The following is a 20065-nucleotide window of genomic DNA, read 5'->3' on the forward strand; positions in this document are numbered from 1 at the left end:
TTTGATGAAAGAAAAGATGGAAACTCTAAATTAAAACTTGACTTTGGTGACAGCTGCAAATTTCCCACTAGGCACCCGAAGCACAAGTAACAGGGAGTTGGTGACTTAGTTTTCCAACTTGAAGCTTCAGTAGAGAGGCAGGTGGTCTCCAGGCAGACGCAGGAGAGACACACCCACTGCCCAGTGGCAACTCTCCTTGACAAACGGACCCTTTATCGCCCCCTCCTTGGTCTCAAGAGTCAACAGTTGGGTCCAGCTGACAGCTGAGAGCAGTTCAGATGTTCCTCAGGACCGTAAGGGAGGGATTACCACCAGAAATGACAACGGAGGGGACAGTGAGCAACTGGAGGCTGGGGTGTTTGTCTTTTTTTTTATATATCTATATTTCCAACTTTAATAGTAATTATGTTCATGTAAATAAGACATTTGAAAACAAAAAAGAAACATTAAACACTTATTTTATATGAAAAATCTAGCACTTTTCTCACGGGTTGAATCAGAAACAAAGAACAGAACAATTCAGATTTATAACATTAGTAGAGTAAGTATGATTAAGAATATATAAGTTTTCCACTTCAACTGTCAGAAAAATGCTCTTCGGGTTTATTTGGCTTAAAAGTTCCAAAGAACACTTTCCCGTGATGCATACTCGCAGCCCAAACTTCAGTAATGTAGTGACAATCGTGCAAATAATTTAAACCCAGTTAAGTGGACAAGATGGAAAATACAATCCCTTTTCCTTCTTTTTATATGGAGTGTCTACACTAGCATTCCCCAAAGTGTGTTATCACAAACACTAATCCTATCAAATGCTCAGTGAAGACAAATGCTAAAAACGCTTTAGAATCTTCTGTGCCGTATTGCCTTCGTCATGATTCCCACTGCACATTACATAGTTCAGGCTCCAAGCACCTCGTGGTTCATGCTTTTACTGAAGAATTTCTCTTATCTCAACAGGTTTTAGATGCAGATAATCTTGTTGGTGTTGTTCAAATTGAAAATATCCTGATCTTTGCAGAATCCTACGACATCGCCTTAGACATCTCCTTCCCCAAAGGTCTGTGGACCACTTTGAGGAAAGGGTGTTTAGAAGTCACATCTTTTAGTGCAGTGTATTTCTTGTGTAGAGGAAGACTAGTGATTGTTGGGGCGGGGGGTGGAATTTCAGTAAATAGTAATGCAAGCCCCAGTGGGATGTTAGCAACGTTACTACGAATCTTAACTTCAACTAGAGACGAAAAGGGGTGGTTATAAATATCAAATTTGCAGAGTTCTTTTCTGAGCAGTCATCTGAGTGTGAGTACCTATCTCCCTGACTGTATTAGTTTTCTATCACTGCCATAACATATTGCCATAAACTTTGTGGCTTAAAATAATACAAATTTATTATTTTACAGTTTATTAATACAGTTATTATTTTACAGAAGTCCAAAATGGATCTCACGGGGCTAAAATCAAGGTGTTGGCAGGGCTGCATTCCTTTCTGGAAGTTCTGGGAGGGAATCCATTTCCTTGCCTTTTCCAGCTTCGAGAAGCCACCCACATTCCTTGGCTCAAGGTCCCCCTCCTCCATCTTCAAAGCCAGCAATGTTGGATCAAGTCCTTCTCACACTACCATCTCTCTGGTTCTCCCACTTCTGTTTCCCTTTTAAGGACCCTTGTGATTATATTGGGCCTACCCAGAGAATCCAGGATAATCTCCCTATTTTAAAGTGAGATGATTAGTAACCTTAATTTCATCTGATACCTTAATTCCCTTTTGCCATGTAAACTAGCATATTTACAGGTTCCAGGGATTAGGATGTGGACATCTTTTTTGGAGGCGGCATTAGTCTGCCCCTCACACTGCCCTAACACCCAAGTTAGATCCTTCCATTTAGCGTGCAGTTCTCCACTATCCCTCCTTCCTCTGATAGGTCTCCTTCTTAGCAAGATTTATGGAATGTTAGAGCTACATGTTTGCCTAGATGTCATTAGTCTTATGTACGAAGATATTTATTGCAGCATTATTTATAATAATGGAAGATTGGAAATAATCTAAACATCTATCAATAATGGAATATTATTAATAATATTGTAATTGAATAGTATTGTAATATTGAATAATATTGTAAATTATGGAACAGCCATATCATGGTATATTATTAAGATCACATTTATGAGGAGTTTTTAATTATGTGGGGACATGCTTATGATGTAATGCTAAGTAAAACAATGTAAATTTATATGTACTATCCCAACTCTGTATATTATACACTTGATACAAAATTTTTTTTAAATACGGGAAGTATTAGCTAATGGGAGACGTGAACGGAAGGACAGTGGTCCTAGGATGGAAGCCAGAGGGAGCCGCCCCATTGAACTGGGTGCAAAAGCAGTGTCTGTGGTTTGTTTGCTAAGACTCAGTTATGAGAGCTTTCCCTAGCCACAGTGTTTTCAGAAAACAAATTCTCTGAAACTGTTACCGTGGATTTTCCATGTGAACTTCAATAGGGAGTTCCCCTGCTTCTATCTCCCATGCCCACTCACCCCTCCCCACCCCGGCCCTTGGCCTCTGCAGGATCTGAAAGACACCTCGATTTTGGGATTGTGAGGGTCATGGAGGAGGTGAAGCAGTCCCTGCAACTGAAGAACCGTGGGAAATACGAGATCATGTTCAGGTAACCTGAAAATCATTGGGCATGTGGTCCTTCACATCCACACATAGGGAGAAGAGTGTTGTCTGGAAGATTAAAAAAAAAAAATCAATCAAGGAAATCATAAGAACCACCTTTGCTTTTAGCCTCTCTTGGCTTCGAGTGAATGGAATTCCAACTGCTAAGAGAGCAGAGATTTTCATACTGCTTTCAATTCTGAGGCTTTACAGGGACCCTTAAGGGCCCTCTGAATGCACCTGGAGCCCCAGCGGTCTGGGTGTGGGGGAAGAGACTCAGGGAGAAAGGTTGGGAGGAGGAGATACTGGGGTGAGGGGAGGTCCTGGGGGTGGAGGAAGAGATTGGAGATGGGGGAACCTGACCTCAAGCTGTCCTGCCCTCCTTTTGGCTCCTATCTGTTTCGTAAGTTCATGTTCTCGTAAGATTTCATGTGAAGAAGGGATTTTCCAATTTTCTTTTTTAACTTTAAGAACCACTGTATCATAGAATCCAAATCACGGCCTGGTGGAATAGAGCTCCAGCTGTGCTCATCTCTTGAGATTAAAAATGAAACGTTAAATAAAGGAGATTCTTCAGAGAGGAAAGGTTGGCGTTGGGTGGGGGGAGGGAGGAGGTCACTTAGGCGGGATCACACAACCCTCGGTGGCAGTGCTAGCGCCCACGGCTAGTCTATTTTATGGAAGATCATCCTTTCCCCAGAAGAGTTCACAGTTGATAAAGGGACGTCCCCTTTGCAGATTTGGAAGAAATTCAGTGTATTCATGATAGTTTCATTTCAGCTAAAAGAATGCTGAAATTAGAAAGGTCCTACCTCAATACTACCATTACTTAGAACCATAAATTGAAATAAATAAACATACATAAAAGCTAAACAAATCAGAAGAGAGCCACTGCCCCTTTGGAATTAGTGCTGAATGGATTCTTGCCCATTTGTGAGTTTCATTTTAGATTATGACAGGGCATTAGCTCTGCTCTTTTAGGTTGCATGGGATAGAGTCACCCTCGGGTTGGAATAGGTGATCAGGGTTCGTTGAAAGGATGTGCAGGGCAGTGAGGGAGCACAAGCACCAGGCATGCAGCAATGGAGCGGCCAGGGCTTCTGGAGCATGGGGATGACTGTTGGATCCCCACAGCAACTCCACATGTCCCTCCTCAGCTTAAGTTCCTCACTGCTGCTCCAGTCCCTCTGCCATTCTCATGAGTCAGTTTCTCTCAGTGGCTTCTCACCTCACCCGCCTTGGGCCATGGCCTCCCTTTCCAAGTGCCTCTGTTGCATGGCTTCTGCGCTGCCCTCCCCGCCCCCTACTTTCTCTCCTTCCTTAGATCCCCTGGCTTCTGCATCACTCTTCCTTCTCTGTGAAGTGCATTTAGTCTCAGAGAGGTGAGGGAGACAGAGTGAGAGAAAGACAGTGAGAGAGAGACAGGGAGAGAGAAACAGACAGAGAGAGATGAATTAATTTAGTTGGTCCTTATCCACCATCAAGTGCCCCTGTCGGACAGAGATCTCCTGTAAAGGCACCTCTTGACCACAGGCCAGAGATGGCTATCTGCCTCAAGCATCAATTGCTGGCCAGTCAGTCCTGGCTATGGAGGGGTGGTCACAGTGCACAAAGCACAGTGGACACTGCTAGGCATAGTGGTTAAACAGGACCGCAGACATGGCAAGCACTTAACAGTCTAGAGTCTCCTCTCTAGTATCTTGGGTTCCCTAGATAATGACTTAAGCTGACTTTTTACCTTGTCTTTCAGCTTTTCTGTGGACTCTTTATGGACCAATGAAAATTCCGTGATCTCAGTCCAACCCAAGAAGGGTTTACTGACCACAACGGACAAGCCCACAAATGTTCAGGTATTCTTTCGTGCAAAAAAGGAAGTGAAGATTGAGCACCAGGAAATTCTGCACTGTAAGGTAAGAGAGTTCAAAGGGAAAACTCACTCAGTGGCAGGATTGTGAGACTTGTGTTGAAAAGAGTACATGGTATAACCCATGCTCCAGGAGGAAAAGGGAGGGCTGGCCTGGGTGGCAACCAGAGACTACACAAGGGCCCTCACCTAGCAGGCATGGGTAGGTCAGTGGGACGTGTGCAAAGTCATCAGAAATTGAGAGTGCCAGAGAGGAAATGTGGCCCCTAGTCTTTGGGGAGCACCAGAGACAAGGAAGCTGAGTTTAATCATCAAGTGCAAAAGAAAAGTGGGGAAGTGTAAACAGGAGGCAAAGTTGGTCCATGCTAATCCATGGCTGGTACATAGCAAGCTCTATGTTAGTGCTTGCTAATATTATTGCTGATGCAATAATATGAAGAGAATGAAATAAAGAACTTGGCTTTATGTCAATGACAAAGATAGAGAATGAAGTAGACAGTCACAGGAATCCTGGAGCTATGCCAGTGGCTGACATCTTCCCAATCCTTCTTTCCTTTCTAGGTTTTTGAGCCCAGTATGGCGGAAGGAGAAGAAATCACTGGCAGCACTTCAATTAGTTTTTCTGTGAATGCAGTGTTCTCCAAATACAACATCAACCCCTCCTCCGGCATCAGCTTTGGGGCTTTGATCTGTGGCACTCGTCAAAGCACCACCTTCACCGTAGAAAATCAAGGTGTTACTGACTTCAAGTTCGCCCTTTCTAAGCTGACAGGGCAGAGCCCCACTCATCAAAAGAAAGTGTAAGACAAGTATTTACTTAACTCAGACCACTCACTGCCTGGTTACTTAGTGCTTTATATTTTATAAAGAGCTGTCATATATTTTATATAATTCAATCCAATCCCCTTTTGTGGGTGAGATCACTAAAGTTTAGAAATGATTCATCCAAGATTATGCAAGAAATCACCAGTAGATCTCATTTCTGAACCCATATCTCTGACTCCAGATTTCATTTATTTTCTAACTGCTGTCAAATATATGATAGATTTTAGTTGAACAAAAGTAAAATCTTCTGCTTGGGATTGTGTCTGTTGTCCTCGTACTTCTAGTGTGCTGCAAGACTTACTGGTAAGTCTTTGCCCTGTCTATCATTCTGTAGGATGTCAAGGGACTACTATAACAGCAAGCTAAATCAAAAGAAATCATAGCTGTGCTGGGAAAAGCCATTTCCTTTACACTCTCCTTTACACTCCTTTACACTCACACTACTACCATACTCACAATACTTCTGACCCTAGATGGTTGGGTATTTTTCTCCACACCAAGCAATTCTGCAACACCAGCTGGGTGTCCTACCATTTAACCCAATTCTGACACTATCTACCTGGAGATATAGCATCAGACCCCACAGGTTAGGGGCTCAGTGCCACAAGAATGCCCTCACTTCAGATGCCAATTGCAAGTAGTAGGTCCCCAGGTTACCCACAACTTCTGTTCAACTTGGCTACAAATCAGAGGTTTCCAGGACCTCCTTCCCCTTGAATTCAATTATCTCCTAGAACAGCTCACAGAACTCAGGGAAACATTTACTTAAGTTTACTAGTTTATTAAAGGATGTGATAAAGGATACAGATGAACATCCAGATGAAGAGATACATAGAGTGTGGTCTGGGAGTGTCCTGAGCACCATGGAATTGGAGTGTATCACCCTCCCAGTATGTGGCACCAACCTGGAAGCTCTCCAATCCCCAATACTATTGGGATTTTATGAAGGCTTCCTCACATAGGCGTGATCAATTATTAACTCCATTTCCAGCTCCCTCCCCTCTCTAGAGAATGGGGGGTAGGGTTGAAAATGCCAAGCTTCTAATCATGGCTTGGTTTTTCTGGTGACCAGCCCCCATCCAGGAGCCGACCCAGAGTCACCTCATTAGAACAAAAAACATTCTTATCATCCAGGAAATTCCAAGAGTTTTAGGAGCCCTGTGTCAGGAACCAAGGTCAAAAGCCAAATATTAGAACAATAGATGCTCCTAGTACTCTTATCACTTAGGAATTTACAAGGGTTTCAGGAGCTCTGTGCCAGGAACTGGGGCAGAGACCAATATACATATATTTTCTATTATCTCACAATAGCTGTGCTTCATGATGGGGAATGGCAAAGGATATCCTGGAAATGTGGACTAGAGAAAGCTTGGTGATGCCTTCAGTCTACCAGGACTGTTACTACCTTCTCCCCACGAAGACACTTTACCACGACAGCTAACTTCATAGTTGTTCCGACAGCAAAACTTTGTATTCTTCAAAAGGTGGCTCTCAATCAATACACCAAAACAATTGACCTTTTTGAGTGCTTTTTGGCTTTTATTTGATTGTCATATTCTTTTTTGGCAAATTAGGGATGGTTTTACCAATTCCCAAGGCACTTTGTCTTGACTTACTAATTAATTAATTATCCATTAATTTAAAATTGAGTTTCTAGTTAATTGTTTTAAATCAGACATGCAGCTTTACACTGTTTGTAATTGTTTTATATTTTTATGGATATCGTCTTCCATTTTGGCAAAGTTTGAATATACTAAGAAATTTTTGGTTAAACTGTCTAAAGTCTCTTTCTTCCAAATTTAATTTCAACATGATGTTTTTTATCGTTTATCCTATAAAAATTTAATAATATTCTTTTATAGTGATTATAATTTAATTGTGTTTTGCTTTAAATTGTTTTTAATTCTAATTTTTCATTTCAGCATGCACAAATTCATGCAAAACACTCAAAAGGGGGTTGAACTTCATTTGATCTGGTCATTAAACGAGCAAATGCTCAAATATATAAAACTCTCAAAAGTTTAAGATTGCTTGCATCTCAAATACATTTGAATATTTTAGGTGAACTGGTCTCTAGACAAACTAATTATTGGGGAAACTAGCATCACGTGAGGCGAACAGTTACCGATACCTGTGCTTGTGCTCTTGCTTAAACTAAGTCTTAACATCATGACTATAAATGTGAAGAAAAAGGACAGAATTTAATCTATTTGCCATTTCATTTTTAAATGAGATCAGGTAAAATTTTGATGTCTGCCAATAATTTTCCACACACTGCTTTCCAGTAAACTCAAGTAAACGTTTAAAAATTATTTTCTTTCAGTAATTTTCAATGTCTTTATGAATCATATTTAATAAGTACAATTACTGCATAGTTTTCTTACAATTGTTAAATGAGTTTGGCTAATGATGAAGAAGCTAACTGTGCTACCCTGATGCCCTCTGGGGCAAAGAAGAGCCCTTTCCCCCATTCCTAGGAGAAGGGACTTTGCAAGCAGACAGACAGGTGTTTAATGACACCACCCCAACCTGAGACTGTATGCTTGCTTCTTTCATCAGAGCCAGCCATGTTAGACAGGCGAGATCCCGGGAAAGCGAGAACTTCTACAAGACTGGCCCTTCCAAAGCTACCAAGCTCTCCGACTCTGCTCAGAAAGAAGTAACCACCACAAACCAGGTGACTGCCCTTTTCCTTGTTTACAGAAACCCTGGAAGGCCACCTCCCAACTAGTTCTTGCAACATATACCTCCCTAGGATAGCAGGATTTGAATCTACTGTGGCAGGAATATTAAATAGTTATATTGAAAGATCACTTTCATTTCAAGACAAGGTGTTGTGACTTTTAATTTGGATATCCTCTTTTGCTTTGAAACCTTCACTGGCTCCTCACTGCCTAAAAATTGTTTCAAGTCTTCATATATATTTTAATCAAGAATCATTTGTTTATAAGAAACAGAAGCCCATTCAGACTGGCTTAAATAAAAGGACATTTGAAGACTTCTGCTTCTGAGAAGATGAAGTAAATATACTTTTCCCTATTCTTCCTAAGTACAACTAAAAACTCTAGACATTATGTACGAAACAAACACAGAAGACCGAAAGGTGGAGAGAAAAAAATCAGACCAGCTAGGGTCCTTGGGACCCAACAAACATCATGGTGGTGAGTTCCCTGAGTTTCCTTTTTGCCTCATATATCCCAGAGTGGGTGCTGAAGAAGCCAGCAACCCAGAAACATCAACAGTCACAGACCCAAAAAAGCCCCCAAAATAGACTTGTCCCGTTAGCGAAAAGACCAAGAGCAACCTAGCAAGGCAGAAAACTTTCACATAAGAACTGTTCTATTACAGTCAAACACAACAAAAAAATCTACCCCACCCCTGCTAGCAAAGGTTAATGGGGAGCCTAGACTTCCACCCTATCCAGGCTATAATGAGATGTTTCAACCCCCACCCCCACCACCACCAAAGTGGTGTCCAAGAAAGCCCAATAAGGAGCCAGGACGTTCATTACTCCTCACCACCTCCACCACTGTCAGTGGAGATACTACATGGGAAGCCTTGACTTCTACCCCAACCCAGTGGTAATGAGACATCCCTCCCCTCCCCACAGTGGACCTCCCTACCCCAGGCATCAACAAAAAAGTCACGAGGCACTCCTGCCCCTCCCCTCCTGGGAGGTATCAGTCGAGGAATAGTGGGGAACTGGAACTCCCACCCTTGCCTGGCAGTAGTGAGAAGTCTGAATGGGGAATCTGGACTACCACCCCCACCTGGTGGTAATGAGGCAGTGCCCTCCCTTACCCTGCCAGGATAGTGTCAGAGAAAGCCAGCTCAAACAGAAGGTTTAAATAAGGTCCAGAGTCTGACAATATAATATCCAGAAATTCCAGATTTCAGTTGAAAATCACTCAACATACTGAGAACTAGGAAGATCTCAAACTGAATGAAAATAGACAGGCAATAGATGTCAACACTGAGATGACAGAGATGGTAGAATTATCTGACAAAGATGTTAAAGTGGCCAACATAAAAATGCTTCAAAGAGCAATTACATACTTGGAAGAAATGAAAACATAGTAAGTCTCAGCAAAGAAAGAGAAGATATAAAGAAGAACCAAATGGAAATTTTGTAACTGAAAAAATAAATAACCAAAATTTAAAATTAAATGGGTGGGTTCAACAACAGAATGGAGGGAACAAGGAAAGAATCAATGAACTTGAAGACAGAACAACAGAAATTTCTGTATCTGTTTCCTATTGCTCCCATAACAAATTACCTCAAACTTAGTGGCTTAAAGGAATACAAATTGTTTACCTTATAGTTCTGTATATCGGAAGTCTGACACAGGTCTCACTGGGCTAGAGTCAAGATATTGGCAAGGCTGCATTCTTTTCTGGAGACTTTAGGGGAGAATTCATTTCCTTACCTTTTCCAGCTTCTACAGGACACACGCATTTCTTAGTTCATGATTCTCTTCCTCTATCTTCAAACCCAGCAATGGTGGATACATCCCATTACTCCAGCCTCTTTCACAGTCACATCTCCCTCTCTTTTATGACTGCTGCTTCTATTTCTAAGGACCCTTGTGGTTACATTGGGTCCAGGATAATCTCCCCATCTCGAGTTCTTAATTTAATCATGTCAACAAAGTCCCTGTGCTATGTAAGGCAACATACTCACAGGTTCCAGGGATTAGGATATGGAAATCTTTGAGAGGCCATTATCCTGCCCAATCTAAACAAGAGAGAAAATAGACTCTGTTTTAAGTCTATTGAAAGTCTATTTGAGTCTAGAAAAAAAAATGAACGGACCCTCAGAGACCTGTGGAACTATAACAAAAAATCTAATATCCCTGTCATTGGAGTTCCAGAAAGACAAGAAATAGAATGGGGCTGAAAAGGTCCTCAAAGAAATAATGGCTGAAAACGTCCCAAATTTGGCAGATTCAAACCTACAGATTCAAGAATCTGGGCAAATCCCAAACAGGATAAACCTAAAGAAATCCACACCAACACACATTATAGTCAAACTTCTAAAAAGTAAAGACAAAAAATTTTGAAAGCAGTGAGAGAGGAATGACACTTTACATATAGGGGGGGAAACTATTTGAATGATGGCAGATTTCTTATCAAAAACCATAGGGGCCAGAAGGAAGTGGCACAACATTTTACAAGTGCAGAAAGCAAATAACTGTGAACCCAGACCTTTATATCCAGCAAAAATATCCCTCAGAAATGAATGGAAAATCAAAACATTCTCAAATGAAGGACAACTAAAATAATTTGTCACCAGCAGATCTCTCCTAAAAGAATGGCTAAAGGAAGTTCTCTAAACAGAAAGTAAATAATGAAAGAAGGAATCGTGGAACATCAGAAGGAAGAAAAAACATGGCAAGCAATTATGTGGGTAAATTCAATAGACTTTCCTTCTCCTCTTGGGTTTTCTAAATTATGTTTCTCAATTAAAGAAAAAGTCTGATACGGTTCTAAATGGATGTAGAGGAAATATTTTAGACACTTATAAAAGGAAGAGGATGAATAAGCAATTGACAGGCAAAGTGGTGAATACTATAATTGTGTATGGAGGGAGAGGCTCCAGAAAGATGGTGGAATGAAGTCCTACTCTTCCTTGCAGCTATTAAAAGTCATTGAAGGCTTCACAGAGGAGGAGGTGCTTAGTTTGTATATTGGAATTGTGTTTTGCTGAAAATAAAAGAAAATCCAATATTAATGGTCTAAAGAAGTAGGATATATTTAAATAAGGTAGGCAGTTGCTGGTGTTGGTTTAGAGGCTTGTTGATGTTTGTAACTCTCTTGATGTTTCATCATGGTTCCAAGATGGCTACTGCAGCTCCAGCCACCACATCTGCATCGAAGATGTGATAGATGTGTTAGCTAACCTTATGTGGTAGTCGTTTTGCAATATATACAGGTATCAAATCATCACGTTGTGTTAAACTTACACATGTAATATGTCAATCATATCTCAATAAAGCTGGGGGGAGAAGAAGAGGCAGGAAGCTCCTAAGAATCAGAGGAGTGCATGATAATATCCCATTTTTTGAGCACTAATTCTGTGCCAGATGCTATGCTAAGTGCTTCATACACATTCTTTCATTGAGCCTCCAGTGATCTGAGGGTAGGGGCTTTAGCCCCATTTTATGGGTAAACTGATTCTCAGAGAAGTCACTTGTCCAAAGTCAAACAGTTAATACATAGCAGGGCTGGGATTCAAATCCTGGAGTATCTGACTCAAAAGTCGGTAATCTTACCCACTGCTCCATTTGCACCCCTCTGCAGGTAGATGCCCATCTGGGTAAGTGTTGTACTATGTGGAATATGTCTGTTCCCTTAAACCCCAATCAGTCATGATTGGTCAGAAGGAATGTGCATGGAAAGAAGCCCTGAGAGGGCCCATCCCTTAAGACTCCCCAGGGCCTCGCTGCCTCCAGGAGAAGAGCTGCAGCCCAGAGAGAGCCTGTGGGGAGAGGCCCCACCAGTCCCTCTTGACACCAACTCACGACTCTGGTGGAAAGGCTCAGACTCTGTCGCCCACTCTGTTCCACCCCTCCTGCCTCTTCCACCCTTTCCTGCAGGCTCGCTTCAGCCATGGCATGTTCACCGTGTACCCTGGGTTTGGCTCCATCCCTCCTGGAGGAATGCAGGTCATCACTGTTGACTGCATGGCTGACCCTGTGGGAAGGTGTGAGGAGTTCATAGCTATCGACATCTCTGACCGAGACCCAACAGACCACCCTGCTGGCATTCCTTATGGCCTGTTGGCCGAAGCCTGTCTACCAGGTACTGAACACTCAGACTGGACAGCACCCTTTAAAAGACCTTTGTCTGTAACAAGCCCTCTGCCGTGAAATGTCTAGCTGACATGGCTGGGCTGCTTCCTTGGGGACCTTAGAACTTCCTCTAGTGTCTTCAGCCTTATTTTTCCTTCAAGACTTCTAAGGCATGCCTGCCTGGAAGAGGGTGTGCAGCTTTAAACTTCTGGTCTCCCTGAGTTTGGTCCGGGATCCTGAGATGAATAGTGTTATCTGGAAATCACGGTGCAATGGGATATGGCACAGGATCCAGGAACACTGAATCCTGCTCCTGGCCAGGCTGCTTCCTGTGGGCAACATATGCACAGAGAACAATGCCAATGACTGAGCACGCTATAACTTTAACCCAGCAAGATCTCAGATGAAGCACAGAGAGAACACCTCTTGCTTTGGCTATAGGCACCCTGCAGCCTCACACCAAAGTAGGCCAAATATCTCCTTCCTTCCTAAGCCCACCCCAGATCCCAGATCTTACCCCTCTTTACCATTGGGAGGAAAAAGTGGTTGGGGTCTTGCGACCAACAAGAGCAATACAAAAGAGGAAGGGAAGATAGAATTTGTCCCATCACTCACACCCCCTTGTGCGAATTCCCCTACCTCTCCTCTGTGATTGCCCTTTGTCAGAATCCAAACCCCCAAATTGGGAATTACAGAAAGCAGGAGTCAGGCTATCAGGCTGCACCTCACAGTCTTCCCTCCACTCCCCAGCCTTCGTGACTGACAATAATGCCTCGATATTTGAGGAGCACCAGATCTGTAGCAGCGCCAACCTGTACAACATTGTGCAAACCGTAGAGAGCGGGGGCCTGTTTGTGGAGGATGAGAACAAGTTCATCTTCTGCAATGTTCTGGTAGGCCATCAGGCCAAGGCTCGGTTCAAGATCAGCAACACAGGAAAGATCGCCTGTGATGTGAACATTGTAGTTAAGCCCATCTCCAACAAGGTAGGCAACCCCAAATGGCTCCAGCCCACCATAGTTGGCATAAAGCCAGGGAAAGAGCTCTTGGAAACCTGTGCTCTGGAGCCTCTATACATGAGTGGGGCTTATCTGGCTCTCAGGCCCTGCCAGAAGTTATGGGAGGTAACTGGGCAGTTTCCCCTAAGCTAAGAGCCACAAATTTATCCCGATGGTGTCTCCACTGAGTACCTCTGTGATAAACTGGTACACATGAATGAGCAACTCACTCATCCATCAAACATTCACTGTGTGCCTGCAATAAACAAAGTATTGTGTCTATTAGCCAGCGGGTTTCACACACTTGATTTCCAATCAGATGTGCTGCAAATACTGCCTAGTCTCATCTCAGCTGCTTCAGTTCTCTGCCCAAAGGTGGAATCATGGCCCAGGTGGTCCTTGTGCCCAGAGCTGGTATTGTTCACATGGCTGATGGTGGTGGGGAGATCACCAAGAGGGTTGCCCTAGCCTAGAGCTGAGACTAAAGGGTGCATTCCCGGGGACTGTTACCATAGAAGGGCAGGGTTGGATCCCCTTTGTGACTTCCCTCAGATCCTGGTGACATCCAGTCATTACGCTCTGACCTTATTTGGAACACAGTGGGGCAGCTTTCTCCCCATTCTGTACTAATAAAAAGAGAGCAAGCTGATTTCTAATCAAATATAGGTTTTTAACAGGGGATTTGCAGACATTGTTTATTCTCCTCCTCCCTAATTTGCAGACTATCCCTTGGAAAGAGCAAAGAAACCTTAGTGCCCTCAGGTTAAGAACAAGAGAGAATAGTCAGTCTTGAATCCTACCTGCCTCCCACGAGAATGAAAAATCCTTTTGAGGCCGTGCCAGGGGTCTACGGTCCCTACAGTTTTCACAAAACACTGCCACAGATGGGAACAGATAAAAGTGCTGTGGGAAGTTGTTCTAGCTCAGGCTCTTGGAGTTGCAAGGAGCAGAAGCACACTCAGGATAGCCCAAACAAAGCGAGGCTGGCTTCAATGAATCAGAGACCTCAGACACAGGGCAGAACACACCAGGTAGCCAGAGCTTTATGGGACTGGAGCTGCCACCTGAAATCCACCTGTCAGAAGGCCAGCAGAGACTCTGTCCATCTTTCAGAGGCCACGTGTCTCTCATTCAGGGTGCCTCTGTAGTTCCATTATCTCATCTGGCTTCCAGTTCAGCTCCACATCAGCGACCGCAACGATCTCTGGGCATCTTAATTTAGTTGAGAGAGAGAGAGACAAATCTGACTATCTGAGATCTGGTTTAATTCAGCTATTTGAGTCAAAGATCACAGGTCTAGCCAAGTCCAGCTGGTTATTGCTCAGGGGCGGGTCCCAGAGTATCTAGACTGCTCTTTCCAGGGGCATGACTATGCAAGCAATGGAACATGTCTACCCCAGAGCTTAGACGAGGGAGATTTCACAGCAGGGACAATAGAGATAAGCAGCAAGCCCTGTGTAAATGCAAAGTAGCTAACACATGCTGGTCCCTGCTCCCCCTCCCCAGATCTTTGCCCGCATCATCGACATCTTTGAAGTGGAACCCAACAAGATGTGTGTTGCCAGTCGCTCACATGCCTTTGCCACAGTGTCCTTCACCCCACAGACCATGCAGACCTACCAGTGTATCTTCGAGGCTACGTTGGATGGCTTGCCCAGGTACCAGCTCCCCAGCCTCCTCTCCTGCAACAGGGCTGCGGGTCACACTCTGTGTGGAATGTCATTCCTGCCATGTCAGGCTGACAGGCCTCGATCTTTGTGTTCTCTGCAGCAACCTGACCAAGAACAAAAGCCTCGTGTTTGATATCGTTGGAGAGGGGACCCTCCCTCGGGTGACTGTTGTGCGGCCAGTGCTCCATAACCAATATGGAAACCCCTTTCTCCTCTTTAAGAGGCTTCTGCTTGGTCATTCAGAGAAACTACCTCTCATCCTCAAGAACAGTGGCACCATCCCTGCCCAGGTACTGCTGGAGGGTGAAGCAAGGGGTGGAGAGGGAAAAGAATCGCTCAGAAGTAAGACTTCTGATATTGGGGTCTCTGCCATCTCTAACTTATGAGGACCTCTTCTTTGATGTTCCTCATACATTAACCTGTGTAAGACATGGGACATGCAGAGGGGAATCAGACATGGTTTCTGCCCTCAAGGAGTGTAAGAAAGCAGGTTACATAGTACACTAATAACTACTGTGCCAACCAGTGTGCAATGATATACCCCAAGCTGAGTGGGTAGGATTATGGGTATTCTTAGTGTCTTCTTTATTTTTTCACTTTTTTCTGTAATGAACATTGCATTTGTAATAAGGAAAAAAATCTCATCGAGGGTGAGAAATGCAACATCTGAAGGGATTTTTGGTTCAGCAATTAAATTATGTTTTTATTTTACAAAAAAGTAATAAATTGTGTAAGTGTTATACAGAGAACTGTAGGGATTTTGAAAATGATCTACTCCCATCTAGGGAATCAAGGAGAATTTCACTATAAAATGACATTTGAGCTGGGCATTGAAGGATAGCTGGGTTTCAGTAAGGGGGCATGGCAGTGAGTGCATCCCAGGTGGAGAAAGAAAACCGCAAAGACAAAGGCACAGAAACAAAAAAATGTAAGGTACCAACAGGAACTAGTAAGCAGCTAGCTCCGTGAGAGCATAGGGCACAGGGGGAAGAGGAGTGGGAGATGAAAATAGAAGGGTAGAGTAAGGGGACAACCTGAAGAGGGCTTTGGATTCTATGTAAATTCTAAACCCTACAAGACATTATTACTATTATTGTTGTTGTTGTTGTTTATACACTTCAATTTTTACAGTTCAATCTATACAGGCTCCATTAGATTTACCTACATATTTATCATTTTTATTGCTCTTCGTTCCTGTATCTCCAACTTTCCATCTGAGATCCTTTTCTTACCTACTGAAAAATACTCTCGAGTATTTCCTTAATGCAGATCTGCTGGTGGTGAATTCTCTCAGTTTTTATTTGAAAATCTCTATTTCTCTTTTTTTTTTTTTTTTTTTGGTGAGGAAGTTTTGCCCTGAGCTAACATCTGTTGCCAATCTTCCCCTTTTTTTCGAGTGAGGAGGACTAGCCCTGAGCTAACATCTGTGCCAATCCTCCCTCACTTTGCATGTGGGTCGCTGCCCCAGCATGGCTGATGAATGGTGTAGGTCCGCACCTGGGATCCAAATCCACAAACCTGGGCCACTGAAGTGGAGCACACCAAACCCAACCACTATGCCAAGGGGCCATCCCCTCTCCTTCAATTTTACCGTAATTTTTACTGGCTATAGAACTCTGGGTTGGCAGTGGTTTTCTTTCAGCAAATGGTAGATATTTTTCCAGTGTATTCTGGTTTCCATTGTTACTGCTGAGATGCCAGCTATAAGTCTAAAATGTTCTTTTAAAACAATCTTTTCCTCTGGCTATCTTTAACATTTTCACTTTTTATTTATTTTCTGCAGTTTCACTATGATATGTCTAGGTGTGGGATTTCTTTTAATTTATCCTTCTTGGAATTCACCAGGTTTCTTGCTTCTGTAATTGATGTCTTTTGGTCAATTTTGGAAAATTCCTAGACATGTATTCAAATATTACTTCTGTTCCATTCTGTCTCATCTCTGCTTCTGGGAGGCCAATTAAATGTATGGAAGACCTTCTCAACATATCCTCTGTCTCTCGCAACCTCACTGTATTTTCCGTCTATTTTTCTATGGGCTTCATTCCACATAATTTCTTTTGACCTGTCTTCAATTCATTAACTCTCTCTTTAGCTGCTCATCTTTTATTAAACCTTCCATTAAGTTATTTTATTTTTCAGTTCTAGAATTTCTATTAGATTATTTCTCAAATCTGCTTTATCAGTTTATATGATTTCTAGTTTCATGCTGAAATTGTCAGATGGAGCTTTTGTTTCTTGAACACAGTAATCATAGCCATTGTGCAGTTTATACCTGCTAATTCCAAAATCTGTAGTCCCTGTGGGTCTGTTTTTGATATCTGCTATTTCTGTTCATTTTTGCCCACATTCTGTCTCCTCACGTGCCTGGTTATCTTTTGATCATGTGTTGAGTATTATATTTGAAAAGTTATGTAGAAATAATTAGACTAAGGATGATGGTATTTTTTTTCAGAGACAATTTTCGTTTTCTTCTGCCTAGCACTTGGGAGCACTAGGTATTCAGGATCACCTGAAACTGTTCTTAGGACTTGAGATTTTCGGGATTACTGAGATGACTCAGAACAGTATTGCTATCCTTGGGAGAGCTGGTTTATATCCAACTCATCTTTTGTCTTATGGTGCAGACCTTTGGGGTCCCAGTCCAGACAAAGGAAGCACTCCCACCCTTCACAGGCCTTGGACTTTTGCCCTCTCAGCACCAAGAGACCGTCAAAAGCACAGTTCAGCCTTCCGTCTACCTCTTTCAGATTGGCAGATGCCCCAGGTCAGAAACAGCCCAGAAACTTAGGCTGGCCTCTCTGGATTTCCAAGCTCGGCCAGATCTTGGTCTGGTTACACTTCATTATCTTCTTAAGTCTATGATGCTTTAAAAAAATTTTTGTATAATTAGCATTTTTTTGTTGTCTTGGGTCCAAATTACCTATTTTATTGTTACTCTGCATTGTTTTCATTATTGTGGTTTTATAAAACATTTTAGTGTCTAGTTCCATGAATTCCTGCCCACCCACTACCCATTTTTCTAATTTTTAATAACAATTTTTGCATATCTAGTCTCTCAGATGAACTTTACTCATCTTTATATAATGTTCCTCAAAAAATCCCACTGGGAATCCTATGAATTAGTTGGGAAGAATTTCTACTTTTAGAGTATTTAGCCTCTCTGCCAGGAACAACATTTAGAATTCCCACCCATTTGTTTAGATCTTCCTATATGTCAATATTTTTTTCATACAATTCTTCTGTATAATTTCTTATTAAGGTTTTTTCTAAATATATAATTTTTTATCTCAAAAGCTTCCTATGTGATGTAGCTCTTTCTTCCTTCTTTGCGCCTCATTTTTTATATTATTCAATCTTGTTCATGATGGTGACAGCATTACTATCTTCTAAAAATATCTACTGATTTCTCACACCTAAAATCAGATATATGGCTTTAGTGTTTTTTATCAGATATATGGCTTCTGGTGGGCTGGAAAACATCCCTTTTCTCTAAGTAGGTCAGATGCCCACCTTGGTTTTTCTCTGTTCTTGGTAGGATGTTCAACATGACATTCTCAGGCAACTACTACATTAGTACCTATGAGGTACTTTTTTTAGGAGCTCACCTTCATGCAAGGCCTTGTGGAATGATGTGTATTCATTTCCATTTCATTAGTCTACCGCATGTTTTACAACGGCCTCTGTCAGTAACAGAGGCCTTGCAACCCCATTTTGATACTATTTAGCTGTGTGATCTAAAATTCACCTCTAATCTCTGGGCTCTGGCTCCTCACTTGGATAACAAGGGCTGAACTAAATTTTCTTTTGTCCTCTCCAGGTATAATATTTATTATATCTTCCTCTAAATAAGAAACTAAAAATAGTTAGCACTAGGCATGATGACTTTTTTGGCTACAGCACAGTATCTCACTCCAGACTCAAAACCCCTGAGCAGCCTGTAAGCGTAACACTCAATCATGCCTTCTTTTGCCAGCTGCATGTGGACCTGAGGGACCAACTAGGAGTCTTCTCCCTGAAAGGGAGGCCCACTACCTCCTACATCTACATCATAGAGGAAAACAAACCACATGCAAAAGGTAGGTTGGTAAATCAGGGGGAGGGTACCTTCTAGAGGGCAGTGGGTCTCAGTGGCTGTTTTGTTAGGGAACTAATCAGGACCGAGCCAGAGTAGGATGCCCAGTCTCATCACCAATGGCCTCTCTAGGCAAGGTTCATTCCCACGATAGGGCTGCTTTCCCTAGAGTCAGGGTCTTTATGGATGCATCTTCCTTTAAACTGGTTCTAAATCATGTTTCTCTCTTCTCTTTGCAGCAAAGAAAGCTCACACGGCCTCCCTGGTTGTTCCTCCTGGAGACACAGCTGAATTTGATGTCTTTTTTCACTCTCAGAAGGTTGGGAGAATGACAGGAACCATCCGCTTGTCAGTGATCAACAACCAGTATGAGGAGACTGTCATCCATATGGTGGGAGAGGGCTATGAGGATGACATCACCTTGGACAACATTCACGGGCTGGTGGCTCCCACCAGCCAGGAGGCCTTAGAGATCTCTGAGGTCATCGAGGAAAACACTATGGAAGACTTTGTAGCAGGTGGGAGAAGCAGCAGTAAGGTGTTGACAACTGTTGGCTCTTGGGTCATTTTAAATGAGAGTGAAATTTAAATAACAGATCAGCTAGCTTCCTGGGAATTTCGGAATGAATCTCCTCTTCATTACTGTACGCTCTGTCAGGCTTGGTTCAGTCACTGCATTAATTCATGTATTCCCTCAAGGAACATTTATTGAGTGTCAGTGCACATGTGCCAGGCACTGCACTGAGCCCTGGAGTTCCAAAGAGTCCCTGCCCTTAGGGAGCTTATAGTTTGAGCTCAAATTCCAGTTTATCTAATGAGTGAAATTTAAAATTCAAATTCCAGATTAGCTAAGAAGTGAATACATGTCTCTCTGTAGTTTTCCCTATCTGTATCTTTTAGCTGGCTTTTGTTGGCATTGTCTGTTTCATCTAAACCACGAATCCTAGGCATTCTAAGAGAAAGGATGGGCTTGTTTGATTAGAGTTGTAAGTTTGTGCCACCTCTAGAACATCATTCTCCACAGCCTCACTACTCAATGTACTGAAACCTACAGCATCAGCATCACCTGGGAGCTTGTTAGAAATGGGAATTTCAGACCCCCCTCAGCATCTCAGTCCTACTGAATCAGAATCGACATTTTAACAAGATCCCTAGGTGACTTGTGTATACCAAAGCTTAAGACATGCTGCTC

At 42.6% G+C, this 20065-nt stretch overlaps 1 protein-coding gene across 1 annotated transcript in view; it reads left to right on the plus strand.

Annotated features, from left to right (window-relative positions):
- HYDIN (HYDIN axonemal central pair apparatus protein) overlaps positions 1 to 20065 on the plus strand; it is a 336144-nt gene that overhangs the window by 265424 nt on the left and 50655 nt on the right. The window contains 11 exon segments of the mRNA XM_058528225.1: positions 958 to 1057; positions 2561 to 2660; positions 4404 to 4563; positions 5079 to 5317; positions 7902 to 8019; positions 11939 to 12143; positions 12884 to 13119; positions 14638 to 14789; positions 14902 to 15091; positions 18775 to 18877; positions 19113 to 19391. Of these exon segments, the coding sequence (XP_058384208.1) occupies positions 958 to 1057; positions 2561 to 2660; positions 4404 to 4563; positions 5079 to 5317; positions 7902 to 8019; positions 11939 to 12143; positions 12884 to 13119; positions 14638 to 14789; positions 14902 to 15091; positions 18775 to 18877; positions 19113 to 19391 (1882 nt within the window).

Source organism: Diceros bicornis, chromosome 32 (assembly GCF_020826845.1).
Source record: "Diceros bicornis minor isolate mBicDic1 chromosome 32, mDicBic1.mat.cur, whole genome shotgun sequence".
Taxonomy (NCBI): domain Eukaryota; kingdom Metazoa; phylum Chordata; class Mammalia; order Perissodactyla; family Rhinocerotidae; genus Diceros; species Diceros bicornis.